This window comes from Arvicanthis niloticus, chromosome 7 (assembly GCF_011762505.2).
Source record: "Arvicanthis niloticus isolate mArvNil1 chromosome 7, mArvNil1.pat.X, whole genome shotgun sequence".
Classification (NCBI taxonomy): domain Eukaryota; kingdom Metazoa; phylum Chordata; class Mammalia; order Rodentia; family Muridae; genus Arvicanthis; species Arvicanthis niloticus.
The window spans coordinates 86,230,704-86,253,877 of NC_047664.1; the positions used below are offsets into that span (position 1 = coordinate 86,230,704).

At 38.5% G+C, this 23,174-nt stretch overlaps 2 protein-coding genes across 4 annotated transcripts in view; one reads left to right on the forward strand and one right to left on the reverse strand.

The window, feature by feature from the left end:
• LOC117712961 (transmembrane protease serine 11E) overlaps positions 1 to 5,032 on the reverse strand; it is a 38,972-nt gene extending 33,940 nt beyond the window's left edge. The window contains exon 1 of the mRNA XM_034509205.2: positions 4,960 to 5,032. Within this exon, the coding sequence (XP_034365096.1) occupies positions 4,960 to 5,024 (65 nt within the window). The 5' untranslated portion in view covers positions 5,025 to 5,032. The remainder of the gene's footprint in view (positions 1 to 4,959) is intronic.
• Ythdc1 (YTH N6-methyladenosine RNA binding protein C1) overlaps positions 1 to 23,174 on the forward strand; it is a 90,849-nt gene that overhangs the window by 8,310 nt on the left and 59,365 nt on the right. For all 3 annotated transcript variants that reach the window (XM_076938729.1, XM_076938730.1, XM_076938732.1), the window contains one exon: positions 15,897 to 15,980. In XM_076938729.1, the coding sequence (XP_076794844.1) occupies positions 15,897 to 15,980 (84 nt within the window). Of the gene's footprint in view, positions 1 to 15,896; positions 15,981 to 23,174 lie in introns of those variants that run through there.

Genomic DNA, 23,174 nt, shown 5'->3' on the forward strand with positions numbered 1-23,174 from the left:
CCTAAACTATGCAGAGAACACAGGTACACTAGGGGTTAGATTCTATCTCCAGTGCTGACTGACTCACCTATTCCTGTGGCCATTTGCAAATTATCCATTCCTGCAGAGCCGTGCTACCTTTGTAGAATGGAATTTCCATGCTTCCTGTTGCAGAGGCTAATTTTAAAGAACATTTCTTGAATAACTGAAGCAGTCTTTGAAAATATATAACTTTTCTATCTCTTGGCACAGTAAGACAATTGAACTAGTCATAGAGGGCACACATAGATGAAGAAAAAAGGTCCTGAAAGGACGGGCCAGCATTGTGGATTGAAATGTAAGCTTTAGAATCCTATAGACCTGCCTGCATTCGTTTTCAATTCTGTCATCTACTACCAAGTGAAAAAAAAAAAGTATGTCTCTGAGCATCCATTTCTCCATCTGCAGAATGGGTACAAATTAGCCATAGGTTGTTATAAAGTTTAAACGTGAGTAATGTTTTGCAATGAGAGTTGCTATATAATATCATACTCAAATGATAACAATTATTATTTTGTCCTAATCTGGCTCTGATTTAACTTTAGACAAAGTGCAAAAATTCCTCAGTGCTTACTTAATCAGCTTCAAAATACATATATCATCTGACATCTTCAGACGAAATGTGGCAAATTAAAGTTTGATGATGCTTCAGAGGTATTTTGGATTTCTGTAAAACTACTTATCATCTTAGAATTACTCTGTGAAAACTCTGAGCGCTCACCATCCCACCCCAGCCAGGTATGTACTTGGAGAACGGTCACTTGCACTCTTAGCATGATGTTTTAATTATCTGCAGCCCACTCTTGTTCTCTGCCTTTAATCCCTTCTGATCTGTAATCTACTGCTCTCAGACCTGTGAAATTATGCCAGCATCACAGAGAACATTCTTTCCCTTTCTCAGCAATTAACTGCAATTAAGGAGCTCCAAGAAAATATGCTGGAATAAATTCTATCTTGTTCTGTTTTGTTGAGCTGAGGTTTCACTATATTGCTCAGGATGTTCACGAACTTCTGAACCCAAAGACTCTTACAACCTCAGCTTCCTGAAGGCCAGTTCACCCAATATGAGTAACTAATGTAGTTCTTCTAAAAACTGATAGAGCCACAGACCAACCACAAAACCAATTTTTCCACGTAATACCTCTGGAAAGCTACTCCAGAACTAGGGAGTTCTATGTGCTATCGTATTTGGATATGAAACTCAGTGCTTGTGTTTCCAGTTATTCCCTCTTTGAAATAAGCAATCTCATTTTAGAGGAAAATACAGTTGCAGTTAATTCTGGCCACCGAATTCATTTGTAGAAAACAGTCATGTAATCAAAGTGCTATGCTCACAGCCACTGATCACCTTTAAGACAGTGGGGAAATGGAAATTAGGTCACGTGTTCATTTTATACAAGAAAAAATTCTAGACATCAGTAAGGTGCTCAGTTAATTCTTTAAAGATGTTTAGAAAACCATATGTGAAACTCTAGTCCAACATTTCCTTCTTAGCACATATATAGACAATTTCATGTTGGCTTTATATAACCATCTGTGACTTGACCTATGCATTCATATTGTGTGTGTATATGTGTACATGCATACATACATACATACATGCATTCATACATACATACATACTGGAAAGCTTACAGAAAAGCTTCTTTTTCCATTTCTGTAAAGCTTTGAATGACTGAACAGTCCTTAGACTAGCCCCTGTGATAGACATTCTGATATAGGTAAAAGGCCTAGACACCCAGACTACAATCACAGATGCTACATCTCCCAGTGAGCTTGGACCATCTGCACCACATCATCTTATCTTTTAAAAGGAGTGATGACAACAATCACTCAGGAGAGAATCACTCAATGAAATACATTTTACAAGATACACAATGTGAATCCACATCGGGCTGGATCCCAATGAGAACTTACTAAAGCTTTGTATATGAATAGGACTGATCTTGGCTGAAAGAGAAGCGAGTGCACGTTAAACCCTGGGACATGTCGCAACTCTGAACCTACCTGTTGACAAAAAAAAAAAAAAAAAAAAAAAACCTTTCAATGTCAATACTGACTAATTTCAGGGTGTGACATAGTTTTACAATGGTCAATTTTTCCTGTAAACAAGCCTATTTTGAAAATGAAAATCAGACCTGTTTCCCTGTTTGACATAAACTACCCAAATATGTCTGTACTCGCCCTTCGGTTTCCATACATTCTGAAATTACTGCCGCTTCCTTAATCATCACCAGGCTGCATAAATAAGCCTCATCTCCCTTGAAGGGAAAGGAAGCCAGGGAGAGAGCACCACCCATTACGATATAATTATATCAATTTAAATAAAGCAAAGGCTGACTTCGTTTTAATAACAACTGTTTCTTTCATCTGTGCTGTTTTTGCTCCAATATCACATGTTCCTTTTCTTTTTATGTCTGCTGGGCTTTTTTTTTTTTTTTTTTTTTTTTTTCTCAAACATAAGGGTCTGAAAATCTCCTTTGGGCAAATGCTTAACGTTTGGGCAAGTGTAGCTCAAGCCCAAATGAATGAAGATTTATGGCACGGAGCTAAATAGCTCTATTTTTAATCGGTGCTTATTGCTTCTAATAGGAGGTTACATGAGCCACTCTTTGAGAAGTAGTTCAGAATTAAAGTTGTATTTTTTGTTTCATTTGAAGATTACTCATTTCACTTTCAGCTCTCTAAAAAGCATATTAATTCCTAGAAGCTTAATCCATTTACTTTTAATTCTCATTATCATCAATTATTGTTAAACATATTTAAGAAAATAAAAATATTTAAGGAATATCTTCTCTACCTCCCAAACCTCCTCCTAACTTTTTTTTTTTTTTTTTTTTTTTTTTGGTTTTTTGAGACAGGGTTTCTCTGTGTAGTCCTGGCTGTCCTGGAGCTCACTCTGTAGACCAGACCAGGCTGACCTCGAACTCAGACCTCGAACTCAGAAATCTGCCTGCCTCTGCCTGCCTCTGCTTCCCAAATGCTGGGATTAAAGGCATGCGCCACCACTGGCCAGCCCAAACCTCCTCCTATAGCCTTACCCAGCTAGATTTTTCTTTGATTCTCTTCTGTGTATTTATAAAATCTTTGCATTGATCTCTTCATGCTCAAAAGATAACATAACTAAAGAAAGTTGCAGGCTAAGAGGAAAATACTTCACCCAGTCCAAATTATTTTCTTACCCTTACATTTCTTAAATAGTGATTCTAGATGGAACAGAGAGAAGGCTGTCGGAATCTGGTGAAAGGTGAAGGTGGGTATGAGACAACTCGGCAGCTACTTCTTCCATGCTTTCCTGATAATGAGCCAAAGCCCTCAAACAGAAATTGACAACATACGTGTATTCCTATTTCTTTGAACCAATGTGTTGGACCACTTGCCCAGCAAAGGTATATAATAAGCCGGATCCCTTTCCACCTCAGCCCATTCCCTGATCTTTCACCCACTAACTTCCCATTCCGATATGCTCCATCAGTCATACACTCTTCAGATCAGAAAGGTTTTTTTTTTTATTGTTAGTTGGTTGGAGATTATTTTGTTTGTTTACTTGAGAGGTAATCTTCATCCATTCTGTAGCAAGACTTTAAAAACTTAGCACATCCTCTGTTTGAAATTTAGAAATTAATTTTAGAAAAGCAATTCACTGCAAGGTGTCCTTCGTCACAGCTTCTCTATATGTTTAGAATCAAGTTCCAACTCAGTCAGATCTAACATAGACCAGAGCTGAGAAGCCAGGACGGTGAACGTGATAGAGACTTCCTTAAAGTGCTGTTTTCTGTAGTTACGTTCTTAGTGAATAAGAAGAAGAAAAGATACCAAAAAAAAAATCCTGGATTATGAAGTAATGCTTGTAAAAGGCAGACATCACTATGTTTGTAAGATCTGTAGCTCTTAGTGCCCTCTTCGTGAGACTAGAGGTATAGTCAGCTTCTTCTAAAATACATGTAGAACAACCAGTGAGAAAATTAGGCTTTTTCCTTATGTAGTGATGGCAGATTCCACTGAAATTTCTATATTTTCTTCTCACAGTATAAATGAAAGATTTTTACTCATCAAATATAAATCAAAAGGAATTTGCCAGTATGTCTGAGAAAGTAAATTTTAATATAAAAGTAAAGAGGATCAGAAGACTAAAATGTTGTTACTATTTAGGTTGTAACATTGAAAGAAAACAACAGAGAAGTTTAGTGTGGTTATGTTATGTATATTAGAGTTTGGTGTGTGTGTGTGTGTGTGTGTGTGTGTGTATGTGTGTGTATGTATGTGTTTATGTGTGTGTATGTGTGTGCGTGTGTGTATGTGTGTGTGTGTATTTGTGTGTGTATGTGTGTGTGTGAGAGTGTGTGTATGTATGTGTGTGTGTGTGTGTGTGTGTGTGTGTGTATGTGATGCTGAGGATTGAACCCAGAATCTCTCACTAGCCAGGTAAATGCTTCACCCCTCAACTACTATACCTCTATAATTGGATCTATTTCTAAAAATCTAATTACAACAATTTAGCTATTGAAAGCGGTCATCTTAAGTTGCTTCTTATGCTTCCAAAATATTTTATACTTTTTAATTTTAGACTACTTAAAGAAGTAAGCAATTTTAACCCACATGGCCTCACATTTACATCTCTTGCACATACTTTGTGAAATAAGTGTATTTTCCATAAGACCAATAAAGCCTAAATTAGATATAGCATTGTATTCTTCTCAAAACAAGCAAGGACATCACTGTCTCCTTTACATTTTTGGAAAGCTCTTCTGAGCTCGAACAGACAACGAGAGAGGAAACACTCCTATAAAAAGAACAAGAACCTGCTTGACAGAATGTCCTATAAAACCCCAAAAGTGATTCTCCATATTAGATACAGTCAGATGCAGATCCACAAGTCCTTGAGTGCCTTAGACCACTGTAGACTACAAGTTACTAGGCAGAAAGGAGACAGGAACTCACCGATACATTGCTGACCAGCAAGTTACGAGTCCTGTGGTGACTGGTCCGTGACTGAGTGTGTTCATCAGCTCACCTGTGGCTTTGTAGGCTAAAGTGAGGTGAAGAAAGAAGTCACTGATGATCCATAGAAAACCAGTCTGACAAGCCTTGGCTGGTGTAGAGACTGTGTGACTAGTGTGACAGAGACACTGTTTATAGGAAGCAACAAGAAGAATAATTTATAAGCACTTTCTAGGAGTAACGACCCAAAAGCTATCATCTAAAGCTACTTTTAAAGTATTATTAACAGGATGAAATTTTTAGGATGTTCAGATAATAAATCTATTTAAAAAAAAAAAAAAGCAAAATTAGGAGTGATGTTTCTCAGCCTCCTGGAGCTTCCAGTGAAGAAACCGTGGTTTAATTAAGTTAAATGAACCGCCCAACAAGGACTGACACCAATGTATTTTTTTTTTTAATTACGCTGACATATTTTATACTCAGTCAAGCATATAAATGAAAGTTTCCCTTTGGAATTAACTATAAGCCAGTGTTGGAAATGCATCAGAGATTAGAAAAACATTAACATCGTAAAACTATGTGTCATTGTTGCTCTAGAAAAGTCAAGGCATTCACAAATCCTAATCCCCAATTAAGACAGCCTACTTATTCCATTTTATTAGAATCCAGCACATCACCTAACTCACCCTTTCGTTTATTTCCGAAATTTGTCGATGTGTTCTTGTGAACGGAGTGTAAAGATCTGTGTGTTTGTTTGAGCCATTGTCTTTAATCCTTATAAAGCAGATTAGTTGTTCATCTCTGTGCTCTCATGGTATCATAACTCCATAATGCCATGCATCATACAGGAGTTTTTGTCTATTGTCTCTCACTATACTCAGTTATAAAATTTTAACAGAAAGGAATCTCTTATAGCACACATAGCCTCTTAAGACTATGTATGGAAAGGAAAGAACCCTACGTGATTGTACTATACAGCTAGTTATCCCAGGGCTCAGTTAAACAAGGGCGGAGGTAGAGAGTCATGATGAGGAATGGGGTTGGAGTCCTTTGGGTAGTAGAGCAAGGACCCTCTAAGCTCAGCAAACTGTCCCTGGCTCTTCAGAGATGTACTCATTTTCAAATCCCTCCCATTTGGGATCATGGAACTCTGCGGAAGAAAAGGAAAGATGAGTGTAAGAGACAGCAGAACTGAGGATGCCAAGTAAACAAGGCCTCTTACCATAGTAGGACTAACGCCATCTGCACTCACAGAGACAGGCTCAGCTAACAGAATCTCATGACTTCTGCTCTTTCCCCAAAACTACATTTCAAATTCAAATAAATTTATTTATATATCTCCAAGGCTTTGTATATGTGGTGATACCTATACCAAAAAATAAAGATGCAGAAAATGAGTGGACACTCTACAACTTTACTTTAACACTATGAGAACAGTCTTCAACAAAATGAGCCATTATTAGGCAAACAGACTTGAAATACATGTCTATTGAAAGATATTGACAATACATTTGCCTTGTATGCAGGTCACTCAAAAGCCACAGCTTGGCCTGGGGAGATGGATCAGTGGGACCTGAATTCTGTTCTCTAACAGCCACAATAAAAACTGAGTAGTGTTATACACATGTAACCCCAGCACTGTAGGGTGGGAGGGTGTTACAGAAAGCAAAAGACCTCTGATGCTTGGTAGCTGGCCAGTCTAGTAAATTGGTAAGTTCCAGGTTTATTGAAATACCCTGCCTCAAATAATAATAATAATAATAATAATAATAATAATAATAATAATAATAATATGTGGAGAGCAATGGAGAATGAAGGCACTTGATATTGACCTCTGGCTTCTAGAGGCAAACACACCTTGCTCACACACACACCAAAGCCATAACACAAATTCTGTGATATAGTTAACAGTTTAGTAGAGCTTGAAAATGACAAGGAAAGGGGGAGAAATTAAAATATCACACTCTAAGGTGTCAATGAGGGCAAAATTCATGAATTTAGGCATTTTATAGTTAGTGTATAGAGTTGTAGGATATAAAAAACTAGGTTAATCATTTAAAAATTATCTCCAAAGGAGACCAAAAAAAGTTACTCAGAGCAGGATTTTGTTTTTCTTTGTTGTTGTTTTGTTTTTAAGATTTACTTATTTATGTATGTGAATACACTGTCACTCTTTTCAGACATACCAGAGGAGGGCATCAGATCCCATTACAGATGGCCGTGAGCCACCATGTAGTTGTTGAAAATTGAACTCAAGACCTCTGAAAGAGAAGTCAGTGCTCTTAACCACTGAGCCATCTCTCCAGTTCAGAATTTTGCTTTTCATTAAAATACTTTTTTCTTTGTCATTTTTTTTTTAAAAATCATTCTGGCCCTACATTCTAAGACTTGAAATGCAGAAAATGTTATGGGATATGAGTGTATAACCTTTTACCCTGGGCATGAATCGGTTATGATAACACTATCATCAGGACTCAATAGACTATCTGTGCAAGTGAGTCTCCTGTAAACCCATGGTAGATATATATTGCATTGTATAACAAGTTAAGTTACCAACTTGACCACAGGAGTTTTTTATCAGCCAACAAATTGTTACATTGTCTTTCCATACACTTAGCAATTTTACAGCGATGACCATCTGGTGCCACAAGCGTCAGAAGTATAGTGCCACCGTGGCTAGTCAGGGACGATGTTTATCACTGCTTAAATATCCCCTCGCTTGTACCAAGTTCTTTAATGCTAGATAATATGGTTAAATTTTAATGATACCTGCGATACCTATGATTACCTATGATAATCTGATTAATTTCTGGAAGCCATTAAAATTACCCTGAGGTTATATCACTCTAATAGTAAAGCAGTGTTTTTTACTGGTCAGTTTATTGAGATGTATATTACATGTTGACCAATATTACTAAACCAGTGAGTGAAATATATACCTAGATAAGCAAAGGTGTTGCCATTTGTGAATCCATTCCCTTCTTTTTATGTATATATGTATATAGATGATATTAAAGTTAAGAAATCACAGTAGACGAAATGATCCGGCAGGTAAAGACACTTGCCACCAAGCCTGATGACTTGAGCTTGTGCCTCAGGGAAGAGACACTCCTCCGATATCCATGACAAATAGTAAGAAACTGTTGAAAAAAGTGGAAAATCAAATGTGCTCTAGATATCTGGTTTAAGACATTTGCTTTGACAGAGGTATAACTTTGGCTTTGAGCTTTTTGGAAGAATAGCATGGGAAACAAAGTTACACAGTTTCATTATTGAAAGAATAATGGAAAAAAACACTAGAAGAAAAAAGTCTGTCACTTGAGGTGGAATAGGGATATCGGGACAAGTTCTGACTTTAAGCTACCTCTCTTCCTTCCATTACTTAACTTTAGTTTTCCTCTCTAGTTGGGAGACAAGGGTGGTGAATATCTCACATACTCAGTTGTGTCTGTATAGGTATATGACCAGATGTATCTATCACTAACAGATTCTGGCACTGGGAGATCTTCCTGATGACACATGTGGTTCTCTACAGACAGTGGTCGTCTTTACTGTAGTCATCCATCTACTGTGGCTTTTGTTATCCGCCCCGTTTCTCCTCTTTCACCATCTGGAGCATCCCCTTCTAGAGCCACTACTGTGGCTCTACTCTGATCTTATTATTTTCTAGAATTCGTTTTCTTATGATTTTCTTAGTATTCATTTTTATCATCTCACTCATGTCTGTGCTCAAAAATCAACTACTCAAAAGAGTCCTGAACACTCAGCAAAAATAGCCCTTTCCCATGTCTACAGTGATTCAACTTACCTCTGTTTCTTGTTTGTTTATTTGCTCTTTGTTTTCATTTGGGGATGATATGAGGGCTGGATGCATTAAGTACAAACTACATTTCGTGTTGTGAGCACGTAGCTTTTCCCAGGCTTACACGGTTTGCTACAATATTCTTTTAACATCCTAGGCAGCCGCAATGAGGCACAGCCCTGAGTCAGACAGGCGGTCGTGAAGACAGGCAACTTTCTTTCAGCAGCATAGTGAATTTCTAAGCTATAATGCCTCATAGGTCAAGTGTTTCAGGTACCTTTTCTCTCAGTATTTTCAACTTTCAGTGGGCTTTTAGAGACGTTAACATTGTCCTAAATAGAGGAACACTTGTATCTCATGTTACTCTCTACTCTTCAGACTACTTTCTTTTCTACAAGGTTATTAATATGTATTATATATTAATGTATATATATTAATATATAAATAATATATAATATATAAATAATATATCAATACATAATATAGTTATATTTTATTTATATATAAATGTTTTACATTTGTATTATATATTGTATATTGTATACATTATATTGCATAAATATTATAGTATATATACTATTATATATGTAATACATAATAGAATATGTATATATGTACACTATAATACATATAGTTTACTTCATTAGGATGCAGTCACTTCAAACTAGAAATGGCATCTACTCTTCCTCAGGTCTGTACCCAGAATTTAGACAGTGCCTGATTATAAATGCTCTAAGAAAAGAAATTACTTGTTTTAAGGGCAAGGATGTAGCTCAATGATAGACTCTTTGCCTAACGTGTACAATATATTGGGTTCAGACCTCAGCATCACACAAAAAGAAACGAAGTTGTTGCATGTTTCTTTGCACGCAGCCTTTTCCTGGGGTGATACAAGACTGCCTGTGTAACTGTAAGGAAAGCTGTCACATTTCAAGAAAGTGGACATAAGTTCATTTGTGGACTATTCATCTGGTCGTGCCCGCTTTTTAGCACTCCCCATGTATTTGTTGGCTTAATCTTCACTATAGTAGTACATATTAGGTGTTACTAGATTTATTGTCTCTTTGCTGATAAAAGAACAGAGATAAGGGAGCTAGAGACGTGACTCAGTGGTTAAGACCACTAGATGCTCTACTAGAAGTTCTGAGTTCAATTCCCAACAACCACATAGTTGCTCACAACCATTTGTAATGGGATCTGATGCCCTCTTCTGAAGTGTCTGAAGGCAGTGACAGTCAACTCACATAAAAAAATATACATCTTAAACAATAACAACAACAACAACAAACCCAGAGATAAGACTTAAGCTAGGTTACACAATGGCTTATAGACTAACTGTGATTCGGACCAAATTCTAGTTTGTAGCAAAGGATATCAACAACTGTCTTGTGATATGGCATGTATAACTTCTAAATCAATGGCCTTCAGTTTTATATCACTGTCTTGTGATACGGCATGTATAACTTCTAGATCAATGGCCTTCAGTTTTAAAGTACTTCCAATTTAAAAAATAAGAACATCACTTTTATGAACCCAATTCAGATTTATTAAGTAAAAAAAAAACCTGCAGATAAAATAGAAGATAGAATATAGTATATAGTCAGGTCTAAGCATGGGCATTAAGAAAATGATTAAATTTAAGAACATTAGTATGTACCTAAGGCAAGAGATCTTTTTCAGTAAAAAATGTAAGGCCATAATGTGTTGATTGTAAATGACTAACCAGAAGGCAAATATGTATAAATTATTATCTAAATTGGAATGCATTAAATATTCAAGATTCACTGATACAAAATCTTATTTGCTTAATTTTTAAATTTTATTTGCCTAAAATTTACACAAAATCAGGCTCAGTGATTAAGAGCACTGAAAAGAGGCCAATAAAAGGCACAATAGATGGCTATAGACAGAGAGACCCACTAGTTTACACATTCAGGAATCCCATCAACACACATAAATATGGAGGAGAGAGAGAGAAAGAGAGAGAGACAGAGACAGAGAGACAGAGAGAGACCATAATATATATGCAAAGGACCTTTGTGGTTATACAAATGGAAAAAAACTACATAAAATACAAAGAAGTTCTAACTTGACATTATGAAAGAAGGAGCCCAAAGATGCCACTGAGTTCATTTTCTAGTTACCATTTACTGCTGTGGATGTGGTAAACCCTTAAAAGTAGTTTGTTTTCCCGCTGAGGCTCCCTTATAGAAAACTAAATTTCCATCAGCAACTTTTCATTTCATCGGGTAGAGATGGCTTCTAGGTTAGGGATGAGGGCGTGGTCCAGCTGGTTTTGTGTCAACTTGGCACAAACTGGAGTCACTGGAGAGGAAGGAGCCTCAACTGGGAAAGTGCCTTCATAAGACTGGGCTTGGGGCAAGCCTGTAGAGCCTATTTTTAATTAGTGATTGATGTGGGAGAGCCTGGACCATTATGCATTCAGCCATCCTTGGGCAGATGGTCCTGGGTTCTATAAGAAAGGAGGCTGAGCAAGCCATGAGAAGCAAGCCAGTAAACAGCACTCCTTCACGGGCTCTCTGTCAGCTCCTGTCTCCAGGTTCCTGCCCTATTTGAGTTTCTGTCCTGACTTCCTTCAGTGATAAACAGTGGTGTGGAAGCATAAGCTAAATAAACCCTTTTCCTCCTCAAGCTGCTTTGACCATGGTGTTTTACCATAGCAATAGTAACCCTAACTAGAACAGAACATGTGTCCACTTCTCCTTGCAGCTTGGGACCCCATCAGATACATACTTGTGCAGGCCTTGTGCACTCTGCCTCAATTCTGTAATGTACATTGATCCTGTTGAGTTTAGATGGTCTCGTTCTTTGATACGCTCCATTTCTTTCTCTCTTACATTCTTTCCTTCTCCTCTTCTGAAGGGTTCCCTCATGTCTGTAGGGAGGGATCTTATGGAGACATCCCATTTATGGCTAAGGGTTCCAAGGTTTAAGGTCTCTCATTCTCTGCATATTGTCTGGCTATGGGTCTCTGTATTTGTTCCTCTCTGCTGTAAGAGGAAGCTTCTCTGATGATGGCTGAGCAGGGCAGCGATCTATAAGCAGAGCAGAACGTCACTGGGACTCATTTTATTGATCTGCTCCTGTAGAAGGTGAGTAGTATTTGGTGTTATCCTAGGTCCCTGAACTACCTAGTCTCAGGTGCTATTTACAAGGAAATGAATGGAACTAGAAAAAAATTAGCCAGACTGAGGTAACCCAGACCTAGAAAGACAAATATGGCATGTACTCATTTATATGTAGATATCAGTTGTTAACGATAACCAAGCTCAAATCTATAGAAGCTCAGATGTTATAGAATAAGAAACAAGAGATGATAAATCTTGTTAGAAAAGGTAAATAGAATAGACAGTTTTAGATGGACTGGTGGGGAGCTGAAACAAGAGGATCAAGTTGGGACAGAGGGACAAGGGAGATAATATAAGAACAGACAGCAAAAATGGAGGGCCATTTGAGGGGTAGTATAGAAACCTAATGTAGTAGGTGCTTCCTAAAGTATATACATACATGAAGGTGGTCTAAATAAAACAACAACAAAACAAAACAAACAAAAAATACACAGAGGGGATACAGCCCCAACTGAAGCTTCCAGTACTGGGTTTAGGTTACATCTAAGTGAGCTGTTGGCCAAATGGTGTCTGAAAACAGCTACTGTGTATTCATGTAAATAAAATAAATACACCTTTTTAAAAAAAATTACCCCTCAAATACAATGTTACACAAGCGGGAGGTAGAACAGGATGGTTGATTTTAAGTGCAAAGTAGGCATTTTATCTATATTTCATTCTATAAACTCGTTATAAGTTTAAATTATTAGTTTTATGTGTTCACACCTGTGGCCTTATCCTTGGCCCTGACCTAGAGTGAATGTTTTCTTTGATCATTACTTTGTCCCAGGCTTACTTTTCTTCCTAGTGCAATTTATGTCCCTGTAACATGAAAGCTCACTGAGTGCCTTCTCCTGTAGCCTTATTTACTTGTCTATGAGAAGAGGGGGAGCTTTCTATTCTTCATTCTAACCTTATTATATGTTTTTAGCAAAACAATTTAAACCATCTTTTTAAGCTTTTTAATCAATGATGATTCTAACTTCCCAAAGTTATTTGACTCAAATTGGGAATTCTATAAAATCATTAATTCATCTGAACAGCATTAATTCAGCGAAAGTTCATCTTCATGTCGATCTGCAGGAAATTTGCTAATAGAATGAGCTAATACCCAGGAATCAATCACAACAGACCATAGACAGAAAGGGTATTTCTTTGCTCAATCACATCATGTCAGAATAATGAGGAATACAGCAATGACAAGAGTGTAAAAGCCTATCAGTCGCAACAAGCAATCCTGGAACTAAGTTCCTGGGGTCCATGCCTCTTCAGAACACATCCATCACAGCCTTGCAAAATGGTGGACCGTCTCCAGGAAGCTCACTTGCTTGTCATGACCTTTCCTGCATGGCTTCCACAAGGAAGCCATACCCAACATTGCTTGGGTGATCAAGATGTCTGTTTTACCCTGCAGTTCTGAGGAATGAGCCAATGGTCTTATGCCTACTAAGCAAGTACTCTTCTACTGATTGATGCCCTTATTCTGACACATGCCAATCGACTAAAGGTTGACGTCTTATATAAGGAATCATGTGTTTGTAGCATTTTTGATTCCTGAAGTGTACTTGAAGTTAGAAGGGGCCCTTTTTGTGAAATAACTTGAAATGTGGAGCTGCACGCCATGAACAGGGATAGCCAGAGTATGGGAAATTATGTCGGCCTTTCTTCATCTGACATCCCATTATTCTCCATTACTCAGCCCTGATTAGCTGTGTTTCCTCTATTACCACCTCAGAGGAGGACCTTATGGTTAGGTGTGTCTGTTTCTGAATTATGCAATGAGTCCCCACCTCACATCTTACCTTTCAAGACAAATACCATTGCCACCTCACTCTCCTATTGATAATCAGAACAGGAATAAAAGCCCTAAATACTAACACCACAGTGGTGTCTTAATAATAGAGTAATAAAAACAGTCAATTAAATTAGAAAATAAATTGATATTTAAACCATTTAATTTGTAACCATTTAATGGCCAGTGTGTTTAAGTACTGTACAGTGTTCTGAAGAGGAAGAAGAGTTCATCTTTTATGCTGCAAGGAAGGCAATAGAGATTTTCCCACCTGCTTGCATAGTCAAAAGGCTAACAAATTGACAGAAATAGAGACTAATTCTGCCTGACAGAATTCCACAGCTCTGTGAAGGGAATGTACTTATTTTCCAATCCATAAGTCCACATTATCAAACTCTGTAGTGTAAGAAGCTCACACTTCCAAATGCAGCCTTTAGCAATCACTTTGTTTAAGGGAAATTACATTTCATAACTGAACAAGAGAAAATGTTTATTCTTTCCGTGGACTGGGAACTTGTCCCTCCTTGTCCTGTATGGTGACAGTTCCACATTCCTGGGAGAGTTCTATAAATCCACAAAGGGAATCCATCTTATGTTTCATACTCAGTAGGACTTTACACAACGTAGTACTTATCAGTCAATTTTAGATTTCACATTGTTCTTCCTAACATTGTCCCTCCTTAAAGTCGGAGCTTCTTTCCCTTCTAGCCACAGTAACCCTAAGGTTTTTCTAGTCTCAAAATCGTGGTCAGCATGTAGTAATGATTTCTTAAATGAATACTATATTGACTCTTGCGCATTCTGGGTCTGTATTAGTTACTTTTGTGTTGCTGTGATAAAATATCATGGCCAGGCAGCATATAGAAAGAAGAGTTTATTTGTGTTTATGGCTACAAGGAGACAAGGGTCTCTCATGGCAGGAAGCCACAGCTGTGGCAAAAGAAGAAGTTGAGAACTCACATCTTAAACTACAAACAGGGAGGAGAAAGAGCCCATTTGAAATGGTGCCAGTCTTAAGCTCTCAAAGCCCACTTCCAGTGACATCCTCCCTCCAATAAGATCACACCGCCTAAACTTCCCAAACAGAACCACCAACTTGGAACCAAGTATTCAAATGCCCAAGTCTAAGGGGAGCAGATCTCATGCAAACACTGACAGGGTCTACGGTCCTCTAACAAGGCACTGAGCTAAGGATGACTAACTAGGTCAAGTGTCTACTGGGCAAGGAAAGTGAAAATCAACCTTGCAGTGGGGCGCCCTATCAGAGGATGTCCGGAGTAGAAAAGCAAAAGCACTAAATCCAGCCCAAAGTCCTCAAAGAGAAGGAGCCTTCAAAACCAAAGAAGGAAGTCAAAGCCTTAAGCAGGTAGACATTTCTAGGCTGTGCCTCTTTTATCTTTCTTTCTTTCTTTTATTGAATATTTTCTTTGTTTACATTTCAAATGTTTCCCCCTTTCCCAGTTTCCCCTCCAGAAACCCTATCCCATTTCCCCCTCCCCCTGCTTCTATGAGGGCGCTCCCCTAACCTACCCACCCACTCCCACCTCCCTGCCCTGGCATTCCCCTACACTGGGATATTGAGCCTTCACAGGACCAAGGGCCTCTCCTTCCATTGATGCCCAACAAGGCCAATCTCTGCTACATATGCAGCTGGAGCCATGGGTCACTCCATGTGTACTCTTCAGTTGGTGGTTTAGTCCCTGGGAGCTCTGGGTGGTCTGGTTGTTGATATTGTTGTTCTTCCTATGGGGTTGCAGTCCCCTTCAGCTCCTTCAGTTCTTCCCCTTAACTCCTCCATTGGGATCCTGGTACTCAGTCCAATGGTTGGCTGCAGCTATCTTCCTCTGTGTTTGTCAGAGCCTCTCAGGAGATAGCTATATCAGGCTTCTATCAGGAAGCACTTCGTGGCATCCTCAGTAGTGTCTGGGTTTGGTTACTCTATATGAGTTCAGTTACCAAACCCAGACACTTTAGTCTCTGCTCCACACTTTGTCTCCATATTTCTTCCCGTGAGTATTTTGTTCCCCCTTCTAAGAAGGACTGAAGCACCCATACTTTGGTCTTTCTTCTTCTTGAGCTTCATATAGTTTGTGAATTGTATGTTGGGTATTCTGAGCTTTTGGGCTAATATCCACTTCTCAGTGAATGCATACTATATGTGATTTTTTTGTGATTTGATTATCTCACTCTTAAACTGGTGACCCTGTGTTCACAGGAGTGTTTGTCGGGGTACCTCAGAAGACAAGATGCTGCAAGCCTAACATGGATCATCTCTCAGTCATATCAGATTTGCTCAGTGGTAAGTGTATCTGAAACATTCTTTCTATTCACATTTCCGGTAAGCTGAAAATTTATATATTTCAGATATAAAAATAGCTATGCCTCCTGCACTCGGGTTCATCCAGTAAAGCACCGTCAGCTCTCTTTGAGTTTGGGTTTGTTGCACTGTACAAATTCTTGAGTCACACAGTTAAAAAAATTAAAGAAAACTAAACCTTCTAAGAAGCAGAAGAAGCACAGTTTGAAAAGGGTTTTGTACAACTGAGAGGAGAACCATCAGGCTACTCTCAGCTAAACTGACCTTAGTTTGCCCTAAGGTAAGTTCTGTGAGTGAGAATCTGTTAACAGGCAACTAGATCTTAACTTCTTTTTGACTGAAATCAACATTTATTCCTTACTATGAGCTGCTTAAAGCAGGATTTGCCAGAAACTTGGTAAATATTGAGGTGGGCTCATATGTACGGTGGGGTTTGTTTAGCTATTGCTTTTTTTTAATTTACTTAAAATTTTTTATACCAAAAGATTAAAGAAAGAAACAAGGCATGCTGATTACCAAAAAATGTTATATACATATAAAAGGCAGAATTTTAAAAACAAACATGATTCATTATCTAGATATTAGCTTATTACATTTGTTTTCTACCTATTCATTGATAAAGATGGGTAGACACCAAATGTCTGTAAGAAATACAATTTGAGAGTTCAGATATTACATTGTAGTATGATTTTCTAGAATATTAATAAGTATAGGTTGGATAGAGACTTTTTAGGTCACATTTCCTTGGCTATTATCAGTTGAAAATTGTCTCCATAAGTATATGAATAAGAAAACATGTAGTTATACACAATTATACTTGGATTCAAAGTTTTACCTATTTCAGAAACTAGCATTGAGTTGATGTGATATTTGGGGTGACAGAACAGAGGGACATAAAGAACCTGGCTTCTTGGTGTCACTATTGCACCACCAAATTAACCAATCCTGAAGCTCACCCTTCCTTTGCACTAAGTTAATTTTATTAGTATACAAATTGAGACCTCACCTTGATTCATGTTGAACTGAATAATCTTTTACATGCTACCCAAACTATCTGACACTTACATCGTGTAGTCTCTCGGTACACTTGGTTTCATCTCATAAACATCTTTTCAGGTCAGTAAATTCAATTCTGTAGGCTTCTTTAAATCCCTTAACAGTATTTAACTGTGTACTCATGTCTTCCTAACACCACCAATATTTATATGGAAAAAGATTCTTTAAATGTGTGTGTGTGTGTGTATGAGAGAGAGGAGAGAGAGAGAGAGAGAGAGAGAGAGAGAGAGAGAGAGAGAGAGAGAGAATATGTATGCCACACAGAAGAGGATTAGAATCCCCTGAAGCTATAGTTATAGCTCTTGTGAGCTATCCAACATCAGTACTAGGATCCAAACTCTGGGTTTGTGGAGAGGCACTTAACCACTGAGCCATCTATTCAGGCCTAGAATAAAGATTTTAACAGTGGACCCATTAAGGACACAGTCCCAGTATCAGTAGTGTTATACATCTCTTCTTATCAGTACTTTTTTCTTCAGAAATATATCTTTAGGCAGTTTTGTCATTGTGTAACCATTATAGCATGTACCTACATAAACCAAAGTCAGTCTCTCACTGTGACCTCTTCAAGAAAATGAGGAGTACTAAAAATACTGCATCTATGAGGCTATTACCAGCATGACACAACATAATATTTTATAGCAACCATTTTTAATAAAAAAGAGTATACTCTAAAACAATGACAAAAATCCAGTCTATTTAAATTCAAAAACCAGTGACAAATGTTGTGTACTGTTCATGATTCTATGTGATCTGCTACAGAATATTGATGCACATCTATGCTTTTTATAATCATTACAAATAAAATATATTCATATGTTCAAAATCACTTTATCCGAGTTAATGGTCTAACACTAATATAGCACTTTCTTCTTATGAGTTCACTATTGCCTAACCAGGGAAAAGGTTACCATAATTCAGTCCTAGAACAAATTTGACACATGATACAGGATACTATGAGAACTTCCTTTTCACTGATTTTCATGCCAAGGGAAGTACTGGTCATAGGAAATTTGTCATGGTTGTTTTCCTGTGTATGTGTCACTCCAAAAGTTAAGAAAGTGACGACTCACAGAGGAACAAGCACTCCGGCTATTAGAAGAAAAAGCAGATCATTGAAAACTTGCATTGACAGGTCTTAACTTTGTATGTGGTGTTAGTTAATTACCTTTGACTGGCTCTCAAAGAAGTGTTGCATTACCAGATTAAGGTTAAAATTATCTATGGAAAATAAAAGATAATTTATTGACCATAGCATTTCTGTTGTTAAGGATTCCCAATATGGTAAAGAAAATGAAAAAAGAAATAGTTCAGCTATCTTTTAAGTTACGTAAGTCAGCATCACATAAAATACCCTATTGTACCTAAAAGAACATGACTGTAGCATAGGTGCCGGAAATGAGTATTCTAAACCGGATTCTACTTGCATCGTTTCGTTACTGTTACCTTCTCTTTTCAGATTTTTTTTTTTATCTTATGTGTGTGAGTGTATTGCTTGCATGTGTATATGGAAACGTGCATGCCTGATGCCATGTGTGGATGGAAGAAGGGATCAGATTTCCAGGACCTGCATTTAAAGGTATCTTGAAGCTACCCTTCTCAGGATACTGAGAACCAAACCTGGGTCCTCCACAAACACAAAAGTACATAATTGTTGAGCCATTCCTTCAGTGCCCACTATTGCCTCCAGTATTCTGTCAGGGCACTAAAATGTGTCCTTTTAAGTTTCATGAAAAGACAAAGCAGTTTTATGTTCTGTTGTTCCTTTTGCTCTGATGAGGTAGTGCTACAGAATTGGGACTGGTCCTACTCCACATTTTCTTCTGAAACCAGAACATTCATGTAAAAACCAACCATAGCTAATAGTATAATCTTTTCTTCAATTAACTACCACATACCTACCCAAAGACATGTACATATTCTAAAAACTCCCCTACACTAATCAATCACCCATGCACTACCAAAACACACCCCTCTTCTTCAATGAGAAATTACATAAAATCATATGTACACACACACACACACACACACACAGACCAGATGTTTACAATGTCAGGAGCTCAGTGGCCTTCAGTTCACCTATGAGATTCTTAAATCCCTTCAGCACACATCAGTTACATGCTAATGTGAGGCTCTACCACACCACAGTCTGATTACATGAACAGTTTTCATATTATTTTAATTGAGGTGTAAGGCCCCCACGAATGAAAGACCTCACCCAAGCCTCGGGAATTCACGGCCACCCATTAACTGCAAGACACCAAACTTGATGTAATCAGCAAGAGGCATATTTTAATCAGTATACTGAGGTCAAGACCTGTAGCCCACAAGGACGATTGGGGTCTGACCCCCGGGGCTTTGTAGACAGAGGGAATTTAAAGCCCAAACCACAACTCAGGGGGGAACCACAACCCAGGGGGAGTAAGGGAGGGCTATTGGAGAGCACTTGTGGAAAGTCCCAGCCCATTATTTAGTTTGTGACAGGTACAAGGAACAGGCTATTCTCTAAGAGCTATATGTAATCAGCCAAGTTCCTGGTATCCAGGATGCACGGGGCTGAGAACTCCCAACTCAATCTCTCCTGGTATCCATAGCACTCGGTCACGCTGACCTAAACTCCCAGCTCTGAACTCTTATCTTACTTATTTTGTTAAAAGATTTTTAACTCTTTCAGAGGTCCCAAAAAAGATTTGTAAGAAACAACAAAAGAGGAAATTTTCAAGGAGGAATCATCTGCAAAGTTTTTTTTTTCTTTTCTTTTTTTTTTTTTTAACAAATGTGTGGACGTAACAACTGAGAAAAAAAAATGTGTTTCTAGAAGCCAAGGTTCTGCAGTAGCTAAGCTATTGCTCCTAGGCTAGAAATAACCCAGAAGGCTTTGGGCTTAAGATGAGCAATGACCCTCAGTTGAGGAACATTCAATTTTACCAGAAATCAGCCTTAGGATAAACATCCTGCTGTTCTTGACCTGCCTGTCTGGTGTACTTACGGGGTCTTCCCATTGGCTGATTGAAAGTCAGGCAGTGTATGAATCCAGGGATGAGGCTCATGCTTGCGAAACTCTAGGCAGGAGGAGGCTAGAGGGTAGAAAGTGGATTTGGCATAGTGAGATAGCAAAGGCAGAATAATTACAGGATACTGCAGTAAAGTATCTCATTAAGGGGGACAGAAATCTTTACTAGAAGTGGGCACTATGTATAAAATTTTGCGGCCTTACTGTCTTGAAGGTAGTTAATCTGCATCTTTTTTAAAAAGATTTATTTATTTTATGTATATGAACATGTGTAAGACCCCGACCCTCAATCAGTGGTACTACTGATGCCAAGTGAGATGCAGATTGATGCAAAAGCAAGAGGTTTATTTTCCAGCATGTTAAGGTCAACCCTCAACCAGTCCCTCTAGGCAGGTGACGAGAAGGAGACCCCAATGGAATTACAAGCAGTTTTTATACTTCTTAGGGGTACAGGTTACATCAGCAAGGTTTCAGTTCAAACTTACTGGCTAAACATATTGACCTTTAAATCTATTGGCTAGCAAGCATGACATGCATTTAAACTCTACCTCGGATTTTCCAGAGGGTCAGTACATTCTGAGAATTTTTTTACTCAGGAATGATCCTGTGGGTGGAGAATGGAATCTGGCCTAACCTTGACCTGAGGCAGGTGGGTTTAAGGCTGGCGAAAATCCCTAGGGCCCTTCACAAGCAGTTGCTGCACCTTGAGCCCTGCTCCCTGGAAATACTCAGTTTTTTCAGTGCTGCTTATGGATGAAGATGGGGGGGGGGGGCGGGGCTGGAGAGATTCTCTTTTGATAGCTGCATTACTTTTACAAACCCAACTTGAATTTAGCAATCTCAGTGCCCAGACCAGGGTTTCTCACTTCCACCAAAATTCAATTAATTTAAAAATTGCCAAGGACCAGCCTTGGCTTGGAGAGGGGTTCTGAGAAAAGGGGTGTCTGGAAGCTGTGAAGCAAGGTCAAATTGTGGGTCCAAGCTGGGTGACCTATGCTCTTCTGGAGACAACTTCTCAGCTTGCTTTCTCTGCAGATCTCTAAACAGTTCTGTGTGTGTGTGTGTGTGTGTGTGTGTGTGTGTGTGTGTGTGTGTGGTGTGTGTTTCTGCTTGAGGCAGTTATCCAAGCTGTTCGCTCTTTTTATTCTAAAACCTTCTCTGGCTGGCTCATCTCCTGCTGTTCATAAGTCTTTTATTTTACATATCAATCCAGTCATTTACTCCAGGTTCCCTTTTGATTATCCTATGAATCAGCTTCCCCAACCCCTGAATTCTTAGGAGACAGTAAACACTCATTTTCTTTTAACATTGCAAAAAGAAGTCAGAGATCTTCCTGCCTCTGTTAAACACAGATGATAAACTAGCTGGGTGGGACCCCCGTCCTGAAATTACCATTTCTACCCCACCTGGGCCTAACCTTGCTCTGTCCCAAACTGACCTTGAACTCAGGAATCTGCCTGCATTTGTATCTGCCAGTCTTTGTATCTTTCTGACAAGCTGGATCACAGTGTAGCTGTCTCTGTTCCCTTAGATTCATCAAGCTCCTCATAATTCATATTGCATTCTTCTTTTTTTCCCCGTGGCTGAATATATTTTCAAACTCATGTTTTTAGAGTTCTTCTTCACAGCCATTAAGAGCTGTCCTGAAGGTCTCAGCATTTGCCATTTTGCTGAGACCTTAGCTACACCTTCACCCCCTGAACTCATGCTGTCTCAGATTATCATGGAGTCATTAACAGAGAGGACTTTCCTCAGAGGAGGATCTATAGTGAAAATATGCACATTGTTATACAAATAACCTTAAACCCTAGGCAGCCTTGACACTCACGGAGGGCCACATCGGTTGGCCCTGTCCTAGGGGCCCTACCTGGCCAAAAAAAAAAAAAAAAAAAAAAAAAAAAAAAAAAAAAATCCTGCTGGCTTTAAATCAAACTGAATTCAAGACTCTACTCACTATCACTAAAATAATATTATTGAATTCTACAAGTCGAATCCCTTTGGCTTGTTTAGTAAGCCATCTCTAGGTCATCCCTGAAAAGTCTGCCTTGCCTGTAACTCTCTGCTTAATGGTCTTTACATGCGGCTGGACGGAAAGAAATACCCAAACTACTGAAGATGAAAAATATCAGTCTTTTTCTACAAGTTGCCCTCCTTGCTGAATTCCCAAGCATTTGGACACCTTGTAGTATGGTGTTTCCTTAATCTCACTGGTCAGGAAGTACTTCCGTAGTCCCACTAGTTAGTGCTTCCTTCGTCTTGCTGGTCAGGAAGGGCTTCCTCGATCCACTTGATCAGGAGCGTCGAGTGTAACTCAGAACAGTCAACTTCCTTGACTTCTTCAACTGTCTCACTGCAACCTCACTGGCTCATTAACTGTAATATCTTTTCACACTGTTGAGATTTAATTTGTCCTGACCTTATTTGAGATGTTAAAGTTGGTTATAGTGTTTTAATTAAAATTTATGTGCCCAAGCCGGGCAGTGGTGGAGGCAGGTAGATTTCTGAGTTTGAGGCCAGCCTGGTCTACAGAGTGAGTTCCAGGACAGCCAGGACTACACAGAGAAACCCTGTCTCGAAAAAAAAAAATGTGTCCATATTATTTTTTATACAGGTACTTTATCATGGTCAGATTGATACAGAGACTATTACAGGTCAGTCAGTATTACATTTTTAAAGAAGCATATGACTTATGAATTATGTTACCAAAAGCCCAACTAAGTACTTAACACACTTGAATACACTTTGGTCCCTACATGTGTCTTAGATGGTTACCATGTACATGAGCCACTGTAGAAGCTCTACAAGCAAAAACCCTGCTCAACAGAGCTTTTGCTTCAAGTGGATAAACTAATTTTGTGATGGTTTATTCCTATTTCTCAGTTGTGTGTCAAGGACTATTGATTTCCCATGTTGAAGTAATTTTATTGGGGAGGGGGTTCTGCCACATTCTTCTCTGTTTAGCTTCCATGTAAACAACACAAAGACATCAAAATTTATTAACAAGCTACAAACCTAAACTGGGCAAGTTCTGAGACTATTATAACCCGGCTAGGCTATAACCATCCAGGTTAATAATCAGATAAGTGTTCAATGAGTCTTGCTCTGTT